We start from the raw sequence: 20,529 nt of genomic DNA, 5'->3' as shown, positions 1-20,529 counted from the left end.
TGTACTATTTTTCTCACCTCTTACGCACTCAGACAGCCATTTTTGACGTCTCATTTTTGTCTGTCTACACACACACACACACGCGCACATTACTTCCCTCTCAGGAGAGCATTAATTCTCATTCTCAATTCTGATGTACTTATTAAATACAGATTACACTGAGGGTGGTTACACATTATCCAGTTTGGAAGTGTTATAGAAGAGATGTTTTTTTTAAGCTTCCTTGCAAGGAAGTTTTGACAGCATGATTTAAAAAAAAGTTTAATAGTTATTGTATATGTGTGAAAGACATTTATTGTCTTAAAGTACCCTTGTTACTACCACAACAAACAGATTGTATTGTTGTGTGTGTGTGTGTGTGTGTGTGTGTGGCTAATCAGACAAAAAAAAAAGATTTTCCTTTTTGTAACAGAAATGTGGAGAACTGGAAGCAAAAGATGTATAGTAGAAACTTTGGGCTGGAGTTTGAAGAAAGACCAAAGAGAGAAGAAAGAAGGTATAAAGGCAGGTTGAATGAAAGGTTGAGATTCGGAGTGGAAGGATAAGGAAGTGGAAACAAGAACATGGCAAGGAAAAAAGACAGAAACAAGGCATGGGTGAAAAGAGACAGAAAGGCTAGAGATGAGGGATCAAGATGGATAAAGGCCCTGAGGGAGAATAACATAGTGAGCAGTGAAAGACAAGGAGGCATGGAAAAAAGGAATGGCAAGAGAGTGAGTGAGCACTGGGGCTACGAAGTAACTTGCTGGTGGGAAGATGAGGGGAGAAACGGGTGGAAACAGTGGGTAGAACAGAAAGGGAAGGGGGCAGGGCGGCGTGTATTCACCATACCGGTGTACGATTGGCTGAGACAATGTCAGGCGGGCAGCGCTGAATTAAATCAGATGTGCGTCACCAGCTGCAGTTCCAAGCCAACAGCCAACCACATACTGCTGGAAGGGGGAAGGTTCTTCTTATCCCTGTCTCTCTCACAGGCTCCCTCTTTCTCTCTTTCTAAAAACTCAATTGAATTGGATGAAAACAACTATGAAAGTGTCTTTTTGCCTGTATGTGTCAAATACTATGCAAAATATAAAATTCTTACCTTAAATGTGCGTTTGTATGCCTGTGGAATAACACTCTTTGTGTATGGGAAGTGGATGTTTTTTTTAATTTATTTTTTTAAAGATCATTATGTTTTGATTTCAAATAAAAATAATACAAATACTTAAAATACTCTCTACAGGAAAAAAACATATATTAGTGAGTGGTTGTAATTTGTATTTCTTTCTGATACAGATCAATGCAAATTCCCCTGCTGTTAGTGTGTTTCAGCAGGTAGGCACCCTGAGAGGGCCTCTGTTTTCAGCTGTGCTTTTGGACAAGCTTTTGGCAGCCACAGCGAATACCTCTGCACTCTGATTTATTTTAACCTCCTATGCGGTAATGTTGGCTGGTGTGTGCATGTCACTGTGTGGTTAATTACTACCACTGCAGTATAGGCCTGCTGTAGGAGTAGTTTAGACTCTCATACCAGAGAGACTGAACCCCTAAATATAGCTGCAAGCAACTATGGTCAGAGTGCAATAACCTTCCAGCGTTTGGTGATCTCAGTGGGCAGTTTGACCCCATCTTATCTGAGTGACCTTATAGTACCATCTCACCCCACTGGAGCTCTTCCCTCTCAGACTCTCAGAGTAAAATTTGAAATTGAATCTAATTTAATTTTAAATTGAAGTTGAACATATTCAACCAATTCACACGTGTAGTATTTTGGCAAACAGGACCTTGAATCTTTTTATCACTATAGAAAATGTTTATTAATTACCAATGCAAAAACATGATTGTCAACACACCCAATAAGGTGAGCGTATTGCATTATATTTTATTATAGGTTTATTTGTGTATTTACATTTATAATGTTTAAATATTGAAAATGTAGGTCTTAAGTGGTTCTCTGCAAATATATTATTTGCTAAGTGACATGAAACTGAGTAATAAAAGCAGTCGCCTCTGTGGATGACCTCCATTTTCACCTTGTTAGACTGCACCTGCAAACTGGTAAGCCTTATTCTGCTCTGCCACCAAAGTGAGCTTTGGTTGGAGCACTGGCCTTCTAGTTCACAGCAAATCTCAGTAGCAGAACAACTACTAGAGTCTGTCCAACCAAGGGACGAGACCCTCTTTGGGCAAAGAGCTGAGTGATATTGGGGAATTCCCCAGCAGTGCCCTGACTAGAGAGAATGCAAAGGTAGGGAAGGACACAGCACATTTTTTAGTTTTAAAGGGACATGCCAGGGTGTTGTCCGTTAGTAAATCAATCACATGGGTTTGTTCTTTGACGAATATAAAAATATAACATTAGTTGCCAAGTATAGATCTCAGATAATGAGTTGCGGCCAGAGCTCTGGCCTAATGTAACTAAAATGAGCAATTTTCTTTTTGTTTTATTTCCTCCTGTTAAATTCTAAATTTTGGAGGTACACCGGATAGTTAAAAGAAAATGTTTGGATGCAAATATTATTGTAAAGTTTTTCTTAGCTTGGTTGCAATATAAGAAGATGAGATCACTCAATTATTTTTAAGTAGACAGGCATTTGCAGCCAGTAATGATAAGAATAAGAAATTCATAACTAATTTAATTAAGTAATAAAGAAAGAGAATGTAAGTAAATACAGATAATAGGATATTTGCAGCTTGGACTAATTAATTTCTATTCCATTTATTTTTCATTCGAACAAACTGGCCATCCTACCTCTACAAATACAAGAACTGTCTTTCTGTCCCTCTCCCACTCCCTTGAGTCAAGGCAGTCTCAGCTGTTGTGTAGAATGGTTGTGTCTATCCAGGGACTATAGAAAATAACATCATCAACTATTCATCATGTATTTTCCCTTGGACCAAAAAACTGTAATTCACAGCAGCTATTGAGTTACAAGCTATTGATGTCAGTATGAAAGCAAATATTTCTGTGCAGCAGGAAATTGTGAGGTAGAGTACTTATACATGCTACAGCCACAGACTCACACCAACAAGCTGCTCAGTTCCCATGACGATAAAGAAGTGCGTAATCTTACAGCACCCTGTAGAGAAAACTTTAGCAAAGCCAATCTGTTTGGTTGCTGACTATCCAAGTCCTACTAATAATAACACCTTTCAGGCTAACACTCGATTAGATGGCTGGCTGGTCAGTGTAACCACAGGGAAAGGTTCAGACTGAGGCCAAACCAGCAGGGAAGGGAAACGTGTGTAAGTGTGCGTGTCTGTGCTGGGAAAGGAAGAGATAGAGAGGCGAGTTTAATTAGGAGAAAAGGAGGTATCTCGTCGTGTTTGTGTGTTGGTGTTCTTTCAGCAGAAAAAATCTGACCTTTTCATAGATTGCATCTGGGTCAGTAACATATGCTCAACAACAGGCTACATGAGGCAGTTAACTTCAGGTGATAGTTCACAGGAGAAGTGCAGAGAAAAGGTTAGATTGCTCACTACCTGGATAGTACCATAAATAAAATGAAATACACTGAATTTACAGAAACTGCATGAACATCTATTTTTAGTAAACTGTCTTTAAAGCTTTTTTCATCAGACTTCAAGTGTCATTAATTGTAGTTAAGACCATTAAATATGCTAGGATATAATTTGATAAGATGACAAGTTTAATGTGCTGGCATGCTGTGGGCTATACATATGGCTCTGTTAAAAAGGTTGACAGCTCTCTTATAAAAAAAGAATAGCTCTATATTTTCAGCCTTTTTCAGTGTTGGTACTGCCCAGACAAATAAATATCTTCTGCTCTGTGTAGTATTAATAGTGACTTAACCCCGACATTAATACCTTGCTACCTGCATCTGTCTTTCTGTGTGTGAATGCTTGTGTGCCCATGTATTGTATCTGTCCAGTGCCAGAGCCTGCTCCCACTAAGCCCAGTCCCGGCCCATCCCACCACCCCGCCAGCCCCACGCTGCCCCTCTCCTCCTCCTCCTCTTCTTCTGGCAATGGCAAGCGCGCCTCCTGCAGTAGCCAGCTCCTGACTCAGACTCCCCCTCAGCAACAGTGCCAGTTGTCCTCTGCCAGTGCTCGCTACCCACCCAGAGAGGTGCCCCCGCGCTTCCGTCAGCAGGAGCACAAGCAGCTACTGAAGAGAGGCCAGCCACTGCCAGCAGGAGCCCTCAGCACTCTCACTCTCTCCTCCTCTTGCTCCTCTTCCTCCTCTTCACCCTCAGCATCTTACTCTTCTTCTACGAGTACCAGCAGCACTACCACAAACTCTACCACGTCCACTGCGAGCAAACACCACCAAGGTTTGTGTCAGTCCAGTAAAAAACATTGCGGCCAAATGGCTTTCTCATATAAATATATATATTTTTTTAGTGGTTGCTTTAGGGTGATGTTGTGACTTTTGTCCTTGTTAGATGTGCATTTTAGTGAGTTTAAATAATACAATACATATACATGATATACAAAAACCCTCCTAAAGCATTCAGGAACCATTATCCATCTTGGGATGGATTATGAGAGAGAGATGTTTGCATTTGTAGATGTAACTTCATTTCAAACTTTGCATCCTTTTTTCTTCTTAGAGACGCATAAGAAAAGCAGTACTGGCAATACAGTAAAAACAGTGATTATAATTGCACTTTCTCTGTCAGCAAATGTAATGACAAGCCTCGCCACCTAAAATTTTGTGGGTAGACTGACCATATTAAAACGGGCCTCAGACTTTTTTAGTTGATTGCTGCTTTTTTCCCCATTTCCCTTTGTGGCTATTCTGAAGTAATGAGGTTCTGGTACTTGGATGCATGTTTTCAAAGCATGTCTGTGTTTTCTACGTGTATTAGTGTGAATAATGATACTTATAACGGTGACAATTATGTCTTTTTTTCTTTTCTTTTTTTTATAATCAAAGGCCATCTGGGATATTTTAGTGTTTGAAGAACTTGGTTAAGTGGTTTTAGCCTTGTGCACTGTTTTTAAAATCACCAGCGGTAGGCTTTTAACGAACTCTTTGTTGGCCCTGAAGTTCACTAATGTTGAACCTGCCTTGAGGGGCTCATTATACAGTGGTTTGTGTGTATTTGTAAGCAAGTCATGTGTTCTTAAATCATGGCCATTTATATCAATATTACAACTATATTTCTCTGGTTTTGGACATGAGCATTTTTCATACAGTCACTTTTTATTTTTCTTCTATTTATTAAAGGAATCTTAACCATCTGTTTAATGTACACAGATGCAAAAGTGAGGGTACTTCTCATCCTCCAACGTAACAAGCCGTAGCTTTGAAGACACAGATGTGAGGCTACCTCTGTAGAACACCACACATTGTTTGCGCAGGATCTAGCACGAGCATCTGCTTGCATCTTTGTTGCATCTCCTGTCTCTTTTTTTTCCACTCTAGCTTTTGATCATGCTGCTCTGTGCTGCTTTTCATTATTGTCTCTAAATTTGCTGTGCGAACACGGATTACTCAGTAAACAAATCTGCAGCTGCTGCGGTGTATGGTTAGCTAGCCAGGAGGCTACAGTCCTCAGCATTACAGTCAGCTGGTCTTTCTATGCTCTGCTGCTGCTGTTGTTGTTGTAGTAAAGTCTGTGCCACCAGTCACAGCATCAAACAAAGGCTTTAAGCCTATGCAGCCACCCAGTGACACTCTCTTTGCCAGAAATTGTGCTTTTCAGTCTATTTAGTCAATTTACTATGTTTGGATGTTATTTTTCACTATGTAGCCATTTGATGTTGTTTCACAAATAGTGTTATTAGTTTTTTTTAACTTATTTTTTAATGTATTGTTTTTAAAAATATAATAATAGAGCTAATTAATTTAAAAAAAAAGAAAATAAGAAGATCAAAAAATAATTCTAATATTATGACATCATATAAAAACACAGAATCTATATAAAATGGATTCATTTTAATATTGTCTAAAGAATTTTCACAGGAAGTAAATTCAAGGCAACTGCATCACTGTATTTTTTAAATTCAGTAAATATATTAAATTGGTGGCAAAAATTCAACAGATTCAATCTGTCGGCACAAATTTCTTTTTTATTACATTGGTAATAATGTTTTTTTCTCTATGCACAGCTATTTACTGCAGTGTTTCTTTGGCTGTGGGCCAAGAAAAAATTTAGCTGCAGGCGTAACTCTCTTAAGAGAAACATTAAGTCAGAACCTTCAGATTTGAAAGCATATGTTTCTTCTTTGAGCTCTGGACACGTTAGGATGCCCTGGCTGAGTGTGTTACGTTGTAATGCTGTATTATTGTCCTAGTCCAGCACTTGTTGTCCTAATTGGCCTTTACCTACCTCTGGTTTCCCCTGGAGTCTCTCTGTACAACAGCCTGTGACAGAAGTAGCCATTGGCTGGGTTTTCACCTCCTTTTCCACTCATGTCCTTGTCCTGAGGGCATCCAGTCCACAACATGTTCTTTCCTGTCTGCACAGCCAATAGCCTGAAGCCAGTAACCAGTTGTTGCAGTGCGTCTGCGATACATAACTTAGGGATTGGACACTGAAGTTAAGTCTACAATGCAGAGCAATTATTTAAGTCTGTGGCTTCTTTCATTTCAAACATGACTTTTGCTGCAGAAAATCTGAAAAACTTCTCACCTAAAAATGTAAACCCAGCAAATGTATGTTTGCTGGATTTACAAGTTAATACTGGACTGTGATAGATTTAATGAAGTTTTTCCTGATCATAAATACATCTTTTTTTTTTTTTTAAAAGTCAAAATGCTTATATCTCAAAGACAATGTCTGCAAATATAGAGGTAAAGTTTCATTTCATTTTGCAAGTTACAGATGAACTTTGTTCCGAGGACAGTGTTTCTATTTTGTTTTCGAGGACAGTGTTTCTATTTTGTTTTCGAGGACAGTGTTTCTGACCTCTGGTGAGGTTACTGAGGCCCTAAGGGTGGCAGTGATGTGATGGTTCACTTTTGTAGTTGCACACATGCAAACACTAACACATGTATATAGATATAATGAATGTGCAGCAGAGAGAGTACTCTAGTCTGACCTAGTTGTGTCCCCTCAGATATGCGTCTCCCTTGCAATCTGCCTCACACTTTAAAGAGGAGTGTACTCACACTGTAGTTTTAGTTAGAAGTACACTGTAAAGATGTTAAATTTATTTCTTTGACACATTTTTGATCACTCCACATTTGGCTTGGAAAGTCAAATTTAATTATTGTAGAATCTATATGAATTCTGTGTAAATCTGTAACGCTTGAGATTCCAACAGGCTATCCAAGCACCCCATCCCCAGTGTCTAAAATGCAGTCTGCTCTCGACACACCACCCTCCCACACAACGTCTTTTCTCAACCCATTCAATTGTCCCACCAGACAGAGACCCCCTGTCCCATTTCCATCCCCCTGTCACACCCACCATTCCCATCTCTCCAGCTGACTGGAGACCATTTAAGTAGTCCGGAGCATCCAGCAGCCAGACAGACTCCCCAGTAGCAGGTGCTGGAATGGGGTCTCTTAAGACTGTGGGAACTGTAGCCCAACAGCTGTTTGCCGGTCACCCGGACAGCACGCGTAGCCAGAAGGCACTCTGCTGGGTGCGGTTTAAAACACTTGACCCTTTCATAATGCTTCCTTTGATTTTTAGGTAAATTAGCTTAGATTTTGAACACATCTTAAGTAAACTGTTTGGTGTTGCTTTATTTAAAAAACAAAACACGTTTAGAACACTTGCGCATTTTTACATTCTTTAATCTTATAAAAATGTTGTTTACCTCTTCTGACATCATCAAAAAAATAAATCTGTTATTTCTACGTTTTTTAAAATCAAATGAAAAGATCACTTGGCCCCAAAGAAGCCACGGAGGTATAGATTGGTCCATATGCTCAAGCTGTGACACACACATAGGCACACACAAGTGAGAGAACCCCCTAGTGGCTTCATTAATGCAGCCTCTCTCAGGGAAACCAGAGAAGTCACTATGGTCTCGCTCTTCTATTTTCTCTCTTCTCTCAGCAGAGGTAAACAGACATGAATGATGAGCTTTTTAAACCCCACGGAGACCGTCCCCTCTGTTTTTCTTTTTCTCTATGTTTCCGGAAAAACATGTGCATGCCGTCCTCTATGTGAGTGGGCGTAAAGTTCTTCTCAAAGAGAGATGGAGAGGGTCAGTATGGTGACAAAAGACTAGTAAAGGTTCCCTCCTCCTTTGATTTTGGGTTTATGTCATCCCATAATTTTAACCGAGAAGCCGAGCTGCCTCTGTTGCTCACACTCAAGCTAAAAGAATCACTTTGTCACTACAGTTATTCTCATTCTGTTCATGCTTTCTCTTTCGCTGTCTCCCTTTCTTTTCCCTCACCACTGTATGTGCCGACCTCTCCCCACCCCCACAGACTGTCTTCCATCTCTCTCTACCGCACTCTTCTTCTTTCTTTCTGTCACCCAGCCCTTTATTTCATTCAAATGGGGAAGAAAGGCATTTAATTCTTGGCTTATTGCCCATTTCCATGATGGCAGCTAGTGTCATTAGCAGGAATTCACCTCTTGCTTATTTGTGCTTCAACTCCGGCTGGTATCACACAGCTCCACTGCAGTGTTGATGCTGCTTGTCCGTGTTTTGTAGTAAGCACTGTCGGTGTACCTACATTAGGATGTTTTTATTATTAAACTGATGTCCACCATTTCTGTAGTTCAGTGCAGGTGAGAATAAGCTAGACTCCACATACACGCATACAAAAAGGCTGTCTTTCTGTCCGTTTGAAACGTGAAGAGCTACAGAGATGCTACTTTTTTTTCCCTTTCTGTTTTTGACCCTTTTCATTCACAAGGCATAATCATAGGCTGCCCTCCTAATTGCAACCAGAATGAAAGCAACACATTACTGACATATGATTGCAAATGGTAGATGGAAATAATTCTCCCCTTGCCTTTGTTTTTCATATTCAGCTTGCTTTCATGCCCTTCCCGCAAATCAATGATTTGCCAAGAATCAGCAGTACCTTTTTCTGGAATGCCTGGAAAGGGAGTTGAAAGGGGAACAATGGAGGCACATTAAGGTGAAAAGAAAGGAAGGCTGTTTTGCATTAGTCCACTCGTACATGTTGGCAAAGATGCACCAACATTAAAACCTTTGCAGTGTAATGCAACCCTGTAATCCTGTTGTAAACACTCATTTTGTGGAGCTAATAATGGTCCGGTTTTGTTGAGGTAGATGTCCACATGTGCTGCCTCTGCAAAAGGATTTTTTTTTTTTTTTTGCTTCACTGACTAACCTGTTTCAGATGTACTAAGATGATGTCTGCTGTTTCTTATTCTTGCGTGGATCTGTGTAAGCACTCTTAAGACTAAGGCTGCTATACTTCTCCTCAGGTATTTTTCCATTCTCTCGCTCTCTGACCTCCTTTCTTTTATCATGTGCATGAGAGTCACCTTTTCTTTCATATTTTTTTATGTGTGTGGTTTGGGGGGGCTTGTTCAAAATTAGCTTTGTACATTTCCTCTGTGACAAAGGTGTTGAGTGTGATAAAGGAGGACTGCTTTGCAGAGTTTACATTAGTCAAGTAATCTTTTATTTTCAAATTGTGCGAATGAAGGAGGAAGATATGCTGGGTGGTAAGGAACTGACTGAACAAAATAGTTTTACTTTGACTGCCCTCCCCTGAGCTTCTTGGATAGGGTCCACAGAGTGATAAAGTAGTGCTCCTATTTGCTTGGAAATCGACCACGTACAGTTGGACAAAGAGAAAACAGTAAATCAGTGGGCTTTTCTGATCAGGATTTGTTTTCCTACTGACTACAGTAGTAGTAAAAAGTTGTTTTGAACAATTTAATATAAGGCCAATTACTTTTGCAGTTTACATCAGTTTAAACTAGGAGTGCACAATAAACTTTCCTAAGGGGCCAGAAGAGAAACTGAGTATGTTGTGGAGGGCTGCATCAGTAAGCTAAACTCAGTTCTGCTCAGTAGCTCTGGGTTTTGAAAAGTCCTATACAAATAAAGTTATTATTATTAATGTTATGTTTTTGTAAGCTGGTGTAGCTCTCACTACCAGTTTCTGAGTTTTGACCCCAAACTTTTTTCTTATATCAAGTTGGGCTGGGCGATATGGCCTAAAATCCATATCACTGTATAATTTGAAGCATGTGCGGTAATATGATATATATCGCGATATATTCTTTTCTTCTGTATTAAGTATTTTACACACTATAGGGACATTTAAAATCCTTTAATTTTCTCAAAAATCGACAGTGTGCCTTATGTACGAATTCTGGTTGTGCTTACTGACCTCAAACTGATTTTATGTGGTTCACACCACTCAAAAATCTGTCAAAAATGTTTTAGTACGACTTTGGTAAGCTACGAAGGCGCACAGCTTGATGGATTGTCGGAGCATTATGGCTGCCGTAGTCAGGAGCCTTGCGGAGTAATCTGGTTCCTAAACTCCGTCTGGTTCAGGTCCCAAAGTCACACGATCACTGCGGCATCACTGAGAGTTAAAACTGTCTAAATTATTTCATCTTTAATAAAATGATCAGCATTTCTGCTTTACCAAGTGTAACAATTAAGTTTAACATCTAGGCATCCATGAAAATCGAATTTATTACATTTAACGGAGTTAGAAGTTAGCAGGAAGTTAGCTCGCTAGTTTTGCTAGTTACCTAAATATGATATAGCATGTTCTGACTGAGAGATTTCTGAAAAAAATTAAAACGTACTGCTCTGCTACCAATTCCAACATTAATGAAGACAGAAAACTAAACAGCAGTGATGTTTGTAGGGTTACTGGAGTTGGGCTAGCTGGTATATAATGATGTGCTACGTGATCGCTAGCAAAACAGCTACGTTAGCATAACAGCTACATTAGCATAACATTAGCACAGTGAAGTTGAAGGATGGCCGCTAACTTTTTTTTCACTCAATAAAAGTTAACGTGAGGGTTTCTGGTGGTTAGGGACCAATGTAATTGCATGGCAGGATGCTGTAAACGGACCAAACTTCAGTCAGGAGAACAACTGAGATAATCCATCCACAATACGAGGTTAGTCATTAATATACTGCAACAACATGGGAATAGAGCAGTTGTTAGGGAATTCAGCATGAATTGATTGATAACATTGATTCATTCAGCAATGAATCAATGTTACGGAAGCGCAGTTTTTGGCTTTCCCTATATTCCAAAAGTGCTTTGTCTCTGCTATTACTGTCGCCCAGCATAATTTGCAGATGATGTTGTTTGCAGCCACTGCAATGCTGTCGACCAAAATAGGTGCAGCTTGATGACACCATCAACATGCGCTACCGTTGGCCAAATTTATATCATTTCTACCGTATACCGTTCACACCGCCCACCCCTAATACCAAGCTGTTGTCAGAAGTCAGAAAACCCATGGCAAGTGTAATTTAAAAACTTGTGTGATGTTTCATTAGTTATTTCTGTTTTCAGCTGATTGCAAACTGACTGTAGATTAATGTTGGTGTGCATGTGTGTGTCATCAGTCTGATGACCCTGAACGATAAGGCTGCCTGGGAAGTGGAGATAAGTGAAAATGTAATTCACAGCCTCTGTGGCACGTTCAAAGTATCTAAAAGTCATACATCTGCCAGAATATGTGTCTTTGTCTTCACACCTCAAATAAATGGACTTTTCCTTCTATATCTTGTGCTGTGTAACGTCTTGTTAGGATGGCAACAATTTGATAGGATCTTCTTTCCTGTCTTAAGGTTCTATCTTAAGCTATACAGTTTTACTTTAGAAACACATTACATTTAGTGTGGACTTTAGAAAAAACAAACTCCGATGTCTAGTTTTCATGTACAAATGTTTATTATTATCAATTATTAATAAGGTTAGTTGGTCTGCGCAATGGTGATATTCGTAGCTCCTACTTCTCATTAGCTTTTCTGCCATTTGCCTGAAGCTACCCTATTGGTTAGAGTGTTTGGATGCTGGATCAATAGCCTCTCTGCTCTCACCCACTAACATTAATAAGATTATTGATTAGCTGCCTCCCACAGATTGATTATCCCTTTGCAGCATCAACCCAGTCTATTATTAGTTCACCATTTGATGGTGGCTGCTTTTGTGCCTAACGAATCTGCTTGTGCGTGATTCCATCTTGATCAGAGTTGTAAAAAGCTGCGATTTGGTAGCTTGGTGAGGGATTTGTAGATCATAGATCATAAGTAGAAGGACAAAATCTATGGACAATCCCTCATTTTCAGTTTTGTCATACAGATAATTCCTAGATATACAGAATCGCATGTGCAGTATTATGTATATGCAGGTAGTGAGAAGCAAATAGACACACACTTATTCACACAAGCTTGGAGGAACTGTTATGTGGTTTCTTATTGCAGTGCAGTTGAAGGAGGAGTAGGCCCAGTAAAGCGTAAGGAGTGATGGATGAGACTCTGTCCTGGTTTCATTCCAATAAATGAACGGCGTTCCACTTGGGCTTCCCTTCACAGTCCCAGCCAGTGAAGCCACGATGGAGACGGATGGGTCTCTCGCTGCCGGGTGTTGGAGGAGTGCAGAAGGGAGAGAGGGACAGGGTGAAGAAAGTGGTGGGGGGAAAAATGGAGGAGGGAGACATGAGTATAATAGGACATAGGTGAGAGATGGGATAATAATAAATAAATGACTTTAGAGAGTGAAAAGGGAGTAAATCAGTAACCTCTGTTTAAGAAATGGAAGTTAAGTAAAAACTGGGGAGAAAAAGAGAAGGAAAGAACGATGTAAAAAGAAAGCAAAGGCTCCATCTCAGTGTTTCTGTTTGGCTGACTGCACCAGAGCAAGGATATATGGATATCCTGAAGCTGATATGACAAGAAGCACGCTTGGCTGTGCATTCTGATTATGTTTTAAATCCTGAAACATGCAAGCCTGACCATCTCATCCTGCCAAGTCTGATAGCTAGCGTTAACTAACCAAGAAGATAAAATTGGTTCAGGAAGCTAACTGTAGCCTGGTTGTGAACTTGCATTACATGATTCTCCTTACTCTAAACTTATGAATTTCTTTTCTTTCTCCCCTCCTCCTTGTCCTCCCTGTACTTTTACTCCTCTCTATCTGTCTCCTTTGTTTAATCTCTTACCCCCCCCCCCCCTTTTTTTTTTTTTTTCTCTTTAGACATATCCCTCCAGTGTGGCCCTGGTGCCCAGTATGAGATCTCTTATTGGGGAGCCTCTGTACCAGTTGACAGCCCATCAAGTGCCAACAGCTGGGACAAAGTGATTATTGACAAGAGTGATACAGAAGCTTGGCCCTCCATCAGCCGCAGTAGTGACCCCTGCAACCCTGTAACACCAGAATGCCCCTCGGGCTCCACCAGCTCTAACCTAGACACCAGTGCTGTCACTACTACCAGTAGGAGTAGTTTTGTGAGTATGGCCACAGGCGCAGCAGGCCAGCAGGCCCACTACCCCTCTCTCAAAGCTAACAATAACATGATGACAGGACCTGGATCAACCAACGCATTAGTAGGTAATAGAGGCTGGGTTTCAGATGGTAAACAAGATGGTATGAATAGTGGCAGAGTTGGAGCACCCAATAACTGGGGCTCTTCCAATTTTAACTTGAATCTCAACCCAAATGCCAACCCTTCAGCCTGGCCTGTTCTGGGCCATGAGAGTGTTGGAGGTGGTACCAGTGGGGTGTCCAGCTCTTCATCCCTTCCACCAGGCATAAATGGCAATGGAAATTTAGGAAATGGGAACATGGGAGGTGCTGATAACGGTGGGGGAAGTTGGGTTGGCATGATGAGTGCTACAGAAAATGAGCAACAGCACCCTTCAACCAACACAAACTTGTCCTTCAATATAGAGCCTGTTAACCTTAACACTGATGGACCAAACCACACTAAACAACAACAAGCTCAGGAGCCTATGAGCCCTATCCATGGTTTAACTGGTTGGGGAGGCCAGTCACCCACTGAGTCATCCCAGCTCAATGGGGATACAACCGGCAGCTCTGTATGGGGTAGTGGAGAAACCAAGGCAGCTGACTCCCCCAAGGACTCCAGCTGGGACTCAACAACATCTGGAGGCCTCTCTGCTTGGGGTCGCCAAGGCAGTGGTGGTGGGAGTAGTGGAAGTGGTGGCTGGGGTGATTGGGGAAAATCCTCTGGCGGTGGAGAAGCAACTAAAGGTTGGGACAACATAGATGCTGGTAGTTCTGGCTCAGGCCAAGACCAGCAACTGAGCTCTTGGGGCCAGCAGCTTGGAACAGCCCCAGCAAGTGAGGACAGCGGAGACAGCAGTGAAGGTCGATCCCAGCGTAGAGACAGATCCTCCAGCATGGAATTTGCCCCTATGCTACCACGGCAAGACCTTGACCCTAGAGTCCTGAGTAACACAGGTTGGGGACAGACCCCCGTCCGACAGAACACTGTATGGGAGATGGAAGAAGCAAACTCTGATGATGGAAAGAGCAGTAGCAGCTCAGACACCATAGGAGCCTCCAGCTCCAATGGCGGACCCTCATCTACCAATGGCACCATAACTCCTACCATTGCTCAGAGGCCTGGATCTGGAGGGAAAAGTGACAGTGAAGGATCTTCATCTTCTGGGTGGGGAGCTCCAGCATCTCAGCCAGTCCAGACAGGATCAGGATGGGGTGACCCCCCACAGTCACTCAGTAAAGCTCCGAATGGCACTACTAGTGGCTGGGGAGATCCTTTGCCTTCCAGTGGTCCCAAGAATGGGGGTACCTCATCCTGGGGATCAGAGGACAAGTCATCCAGCTGGGACAATGGCCTAGTGAAAAACCAGCCTACTAGCTGGGGAGAAGGCCCCAAAAATGCCCATAAGTGGGGCAACAATAATGGTGGTTCTAATGGCTCCACCACAGGGGAATGGGGAGAGCCAGACATCAAGAATAATGGTTCCTCTAGCAGCATGTGGGAAGGAGAAGGAAGTAACGGAGGAAATGGTGGATGGAAGGAAAGTCCTCGAGGAGCAAATGGAGGAGGCTGGGGCAAAACTCCTGCTGTGAGTAATAGCAGCTGGGGGGAGACCTCACGTGCCAATGGACCAGTGCAGGGTGGCTGGGGCTCCTCCAAGCCACAAGAAAGCAGCAGCAGCAGCACTGGTAGTGGAGGAGGTGGAAGTATTGGTTCTTGGGGAGGTCCCAGTTCTGTGAAGCAGAACAACTCTAGCTGGGGTAATGTCAGCAAACAAGACCAAGGTATGGAGCCTACTGGCTGGGAAGAGCCCTCTCCTCCCTCCATTCGTAGGAAGATGGAGATTGACGATGGAACATCTACCTGGGGGGATCCCAGTGCCTACAACAAGACAGTCAACATGTGGGATCGTAACAATCCCACTAGTAACCCAGGCAACAGCGGCCCCCCTCCAAGTAAGAATGGTGGAATGATTATTCCCAACAATAACAACAACAATCACTCCGTTGGACCTGGCAACAACAATCACCATCACTCTCACCCTCACCATATGCACCACCATACTCATCATGGCCAGCCCCCAACTCACCTGCAACACCATGGAAACAACAATGGGTCGCCCAACAATGCAGCATCACATCCAAGTGTGGGGCCCCAAGGCAGACCCACCCACTCCAACCCAGGTATTTAAAAGACTTAGACATTAATGACCTAAAATCTTATTTTGCTTAACATTCAAGTAGTATTTGAAATTCAAAAATGAATTAAAATTTGATTTCTGATCTTGTAGTCTCCCACCATACTATATTCAATGAAATGTTTAAAAATTTCAAACTGACTTTTACAAAAGTGGGTATTTCTTTCTAACAGCATATGTGTGTTTTATTCAAGGGATACTGATTTTCTTGTCTGTTAACAAGCCAGGGAGACAGACAAAGACAAAGAGATTTTGTTTTCACCTGTTCCCATAAAATGAGAAAATTATAACAAGCTTGGGAACTATGGTCCTTCCTTTCAAAAATAATTTCTTTGAAGAATTTACAAAGTGACTGTTTTTGCTCTCAGAGAAGTTAAAATCTTCACAGTTGTCATCAGCATTTAATAGTAGGTTTAAGTTTGCACTTTCACAAGATCTAGTAAGTCTTTGAAAAACAAAAGCCCTGTGAAGCATAGATATTTGCCAAAGCTTTAATGGCAAACAGTTTTAATTGTGAATGAGACCACTGCCATCTGCTGTCTGCAATTTGTGCTGCAGTGACTAAGGAGCATCATGAACACTTCCAAAACACATTTAAGCCAAATAGCTGCCCATTTCTGCTGATGTCATTAATTTAGGCTTTTCCTAATCTGCTGCTTTGCTTTGTCTTGTCTCATTCACCTACACATTCATAGACACAGCTTGGCAGGCTGGGGTGGTGAAAGGCATATAATTATAAAAAACCACAGCATACAATAGAAAAGGTTACTATCACTTATTGATATGTCACTAAAGCTTAGTCTCTTTAGACCTTCATGCTATGTGATGCTGGCCTTGATGGGAACAGTGGTATTATTCCATTTGTTTTCAGGGAAGCACATAAGAGGATTAACTAATGATGTTTTAAAATTGATGAAAATTTCTGCTGTAAAGAAGCTGATTTCATTCTTTTAACTAATTAATTGCCCTTTCTTCCAGGCTGGGGGGAGATTCCAAGTGTTCAGCCCAAGTCAGAACCTGCTTGGGGAGAGCCAGCAGCTCCAACATCAGCTGTGGACAATGGTACCTCAGCCTGGGGCAAGCCCCCAGGTGGGGTAGGAGGATGGGGAGACGGTGGCCATGAGTCCTCTGGCCCCTATGGCAGGGGAAGTGGACCCCCAGGTTCTGCACCTTGCAAGCCAGGTAACACTCAGAATTTATTGTTAGTGCTGGATGTTAATAATAGGAGTTGATTAGCTGATACCACCAGTGCTATATTCAGTGCCATCAATTAGTTCAGACTTACAAAATTACTGTTTTTCTGCTTTAACCTGTGAACACAATTGTCAACTTAGGCACTGGTTTGCTTTGGGTTCACTATTTTGTTTATGGCAGTAGCTCCATAATATGTTTGCACAGCACACTTCAGTTAGGGAACACAAACGGGAAGTTTCTACAGAACTGTACCGTTTGTGCCAGTTTTGAAAGTTTTTGTTAGTGCTGCTGGAGTGTTGCTTGGATTAAAGCAATTCCACGCCTCAGTGGAGCTTGGTTATTTGTGCTGTTGGTTTTAAATGTTGGAAACGATAGAGGGGAGGTGTAGGGAGAAAGTGCAGACTGGCATGTAGCAACAGTGGCACCAAGTGGCTGTGTTTAAAGTTACGTGCTGCTCAGCTTCTGAAATGGTATTGTGAATATAGAGGACACATAGTATCGAGTAATGCACTGAAGATTTTTTTTCTTTTATTCCTCACAACTTAATCCTATATTTCCCATCCCTTTCTTTCAGGCCCCAAACCTATGCAAGATGGCTGGGGAAATGGAGGGGAAGAGATGGGCATGTCTACCAGCCAATGGGACACTGAGGATGGGGATGTATGGAACAGCCCAACCCCCCAGGAGAGCAGCTCTTCTTGTAACTCCTGGAGCAATGGACCCAAGAAGTGCCCAAACAAGGTCAGTGAACTCGCCTGTCACAGTGGCATTTATGACCTTGGAAACATCATGTAATGTTGAATTCATAATATTTTTGCTTCTTTGTTTTCAGGGGAAGATGGGCAACAAGCCAGATGAGGCCTGGATTATGAACCGTCTCATCAAGCAACTCACTGACATGGGCTTTCCGGTATGAACCCTGCATATTTAGAATTAAGTGTCAATGCAGACTCAAAGCACTCGCAAGCTTTCTTCTGGAATTTTTGCTTTAATGCCTCTGTGCTGGTGGCAGATTTAGCTGCGAGGCATCATTTATTTAGGTTATCAGTTCTGAAAGTGATACTCAGAGATGAAGGTCACTATGACCTCTAACCAGGAATTTGATATTTATTCAACACAGGAAGAAATTTCTTACGATTTAGCACAAGCATGCACTAGCGCTGTGGAATGAACAAATTGGATTTCAATGGTCAAAGGTTATTGTGACCTTAAACAAAAATTTTGGGGCATTATAAATGAAACCTTTTCAGGCTGGAAAAACTATCAAGTGATGAAATATCAGCTCTTCTGGCAAATTAATCCCAGTCTGGTTATGCTAATTACAAGGTTTTTGTACTTCACAGAGAGACCCTGCTGAGGAGGCATTGAAGAGCAACAATATGAACCTTGACCAGGCTATGAGTAAGTACACCAGCATTTTCGTGTGTCAACCTTGTCTTTACGCTTGCTGTTCTGAGATGTTTGTTTTTATTTGAATAAATCAGTTCATTCTCTTCAGTTCCGCTTGGTTGAATACTGAGGGACCTTTTTCTTTAAAATATATATTTTTACCACTAATGAGATTAAATAAAACTCTCTTTTATAGTGACACAATATATTTATTTGGCTAGATTTCACAACCTCTGCAATCACCTCTTCTCCTTCTAGCTGCTCTTTTAGAGAAGAAAACAGACCTGGACAAGCGAGGCATGGGCATGTCTGATTACAGCAATGGCATGAACAAGCCTTTGGTGTGTCGGCCTTCCGCACTCTCCAAAGACCCCTCCGAACGCAACGCCTTCCTCGACAAGGTACGTCGGGTATAAATGCATGGTGGTATTCAATTCAATTTAGTTTTATTTATACGGCACCAAATCATAACAACAGTCGCCTAAAGGCGCTTTATATTGTAAGGTAGACCCTACAATAATATGTACAGAGAAAACCATATGACTCCCTATGAGCAAGCACTTTGGTGACAGTGGGAAGGAAAGACTCCCTTTGAACAGGTAGAAACCTCCGGCACAACCAGGCTCAGGGAAGGGTGGCCATCTGCTGCGACCGATTGGGGTGAGAGAAGGAAGACAGGATAAAGACATGCTGTGGAAGAGAGCCAGAGATGAATAACAAGTATGATTCAGTGCAGAGAGGTCTATTAACACATAGTGAGTGAGAAAGGTGACTGAAGAAAAAACACTCAATGCATCATGGGACTCTCCAAGCAGCCTACACCTATTGCAGCATAACTAAGGGAGGATTCAGGGTCACGTGATCCAGCCCTAACTATATGCTTTAGCAAAAGGAAAGGTTTGAGCCCTTACTGTAACTTTAGGCTTTTCTCTAATTATATGCTTAGATTGTAGCTTTTATGATATGTTAACACATCACATTGGAAGGTTTTTAGATTGTAACGTCTTGGTTAGTACAAGAAATGTTTTTACACACATATAATTAACATTGTCAACGTGTAATGTTTGATGTTGCACTCATCTGCCTTTATTCCCCTCATTAACTGTTTATTTTCCTCTGGTCTAGGATGGCGTCCTGTCAGACGACACCCCCCCATCACCGTTTTTGCCTTCCCCCAGCCTGAAGCTCCCCCTGGCCAATAGTAGCCTTCCTGGGCAGGGTCTGGGACAGGGCAACCCGGGGCTGGCCATGCAAAACTTGAACAGACAGGTAAAGCAGGTTTTCTTTTCTTTTTCTTTTTCTTTTTCTTTTAAAATATATGTAGTATAAAATACTACATATGTAGTATGGGGGGGGGGGGGGGGGGCTTTGCACCCTTGGACAGCTGATACAGACAGTATCACTGTGCACAACCACTAATTTGCAGTGCTCTCTGTGGGATTTCCATATACAGATTGCAGTAGCAGCAACAAAAGATGTGTTAAATTGTTTTATACACATCTCTCTATTCACATGCTTTCCCACATCTCCCTTTTTCTGTTGCTCACTTTTGTGTATAACCTTGCCTGAAGAGCCCATTGAAACCAGATAGTTATGCTCTATCAAATATCACCCCTAGAGGCAGGCATGGCCCAGAAAAACTACAGGATGTCCTTGAAGTCCAAACAAAGGCACTGCAAGCAGCCTTTTTTCAAACTGAAAGGAAAGCCCTCTTCAGCAGTATGGGGTTAGAAATTTGAACAAGTGGCTTTTACAGGCTGATTGTTTTTCGTCAATTTAAAAAATGCAATTTCTGACATTTTTATGATCAAACAAACAGTTGCTCTCACCTTTTTCCCTCAGTATATGCTCTGCTGTAAAACACGTGATCTAGACCTAATCAAATTTTGCAATATTGCAGACACTTCACCTTTTCTTTTTTTTTTTTCTTCATTTCAAATTTTTTTTTATTTATGTATTTTTGTTTTGACGTTTTTTTGTTTATACTGCCATTACATGGCAGTACTCTTGAATATTTAATTGTACCATTGTGATTCCTGCATACAGATACCCAGTGGAATGTTTGGCAGTAGTGGAGCAGCACAAACCCGGGCCATGCAGCAGCAGCCTCCTCAGCCACCAGTGCCACCTCTCAGCTCCTCCCAGCCTAGTCTACGTGCTCAAGTGCCTCCGTTTCTCTCCCCTCAGGTAGTCAAACACATGATAATGCATATTAGATTTATTATGTGCTACTATGTCAAGTCCTAATACATATAAACAATCGCTTAAAGCTTGAAGATTTTGTGATATGGCCGAGGAACATGATTCTTTTCTTCCCCCACGTGTATATTTTGTATATTTTGGGCTTTTTAACTCATTTTAATTCTGTTGAATATGTCGTCTTTGTCCTCTTAAAATCTC

General features: G+C 41.6%; 1 protein-coding gene across 4 annotated transcripts in view; it reads left to right on the top strand.

The window, feature by feature from the left end:
* tnrc6c2 (trinucleotide repeat containing adaptor 6C2) overlaps window positions 1-20,529 on the top strand; it is a 141,699-nt gene that overhangs the window by 106,280 nt on the left and 14,890 nt on the right. For 3 of the 4 annotated variants that reach the window (XM_085459662.1, XM_085459659.1, XM_085459660.1), the window contains 9 exons: window positions 3,876-4,277; window positions 13,079-15,532; window positions 16,525-16,728; window positions 17,315-17,481; window positions 17,573-17,650; window positions 18,084-18,141; window positions 18,388-18,530; window positions 19,255-19,398; window positions 20,176-20,316. In XM_085459662.1, the coding sequence (XP_085315788.1) occupies window positions 3,876-4,277; window positions 13,079-15,532; window positions 16,525-16,728; window positions 17,315-17,481; window positions 17,573-17,650; window positions 18,084-18,141; window positions 18,388-18,530; window positions 19,255-19,398; window positions 20,176-20,316 (3,791 nt within the window). The remainder of the gene's footprint in view (window positions 1-3,875; window positions 4,278-13,078; window positions 15,533-16,524; window positions 16,729-17,314; window positions 17,482-17,572; window positions 17,651-18,083; window positions 18,142-18,387; window positions 18,531-19,254; window positions 19,399-20,175; window positions 20,317-20,529) is intronic. The other variant, XM_085459663.1, reaches the window with a different exon arrangement.

Source organism: Copadichromis virginalis, linkage group LG6 (genome assembly GCF_057382275.1).
Source record: "Copadichromis virginalis isolate Kocher_CV1m ecotype Utaka linkage group LG6, C_Virginalis_male_GT1.1, whole genome shotgun sequence".
NCBI lineage: Eukaryota > Metazoa > Chordata > Actinopteri > Cichliformes > Cichlidae > Copadichromis > Copadichromis virginalis.
Note: the sequence above shows the minus strand (reverse complement) of the source record. Positions and strands in the feature narration are given on the sequence as shown.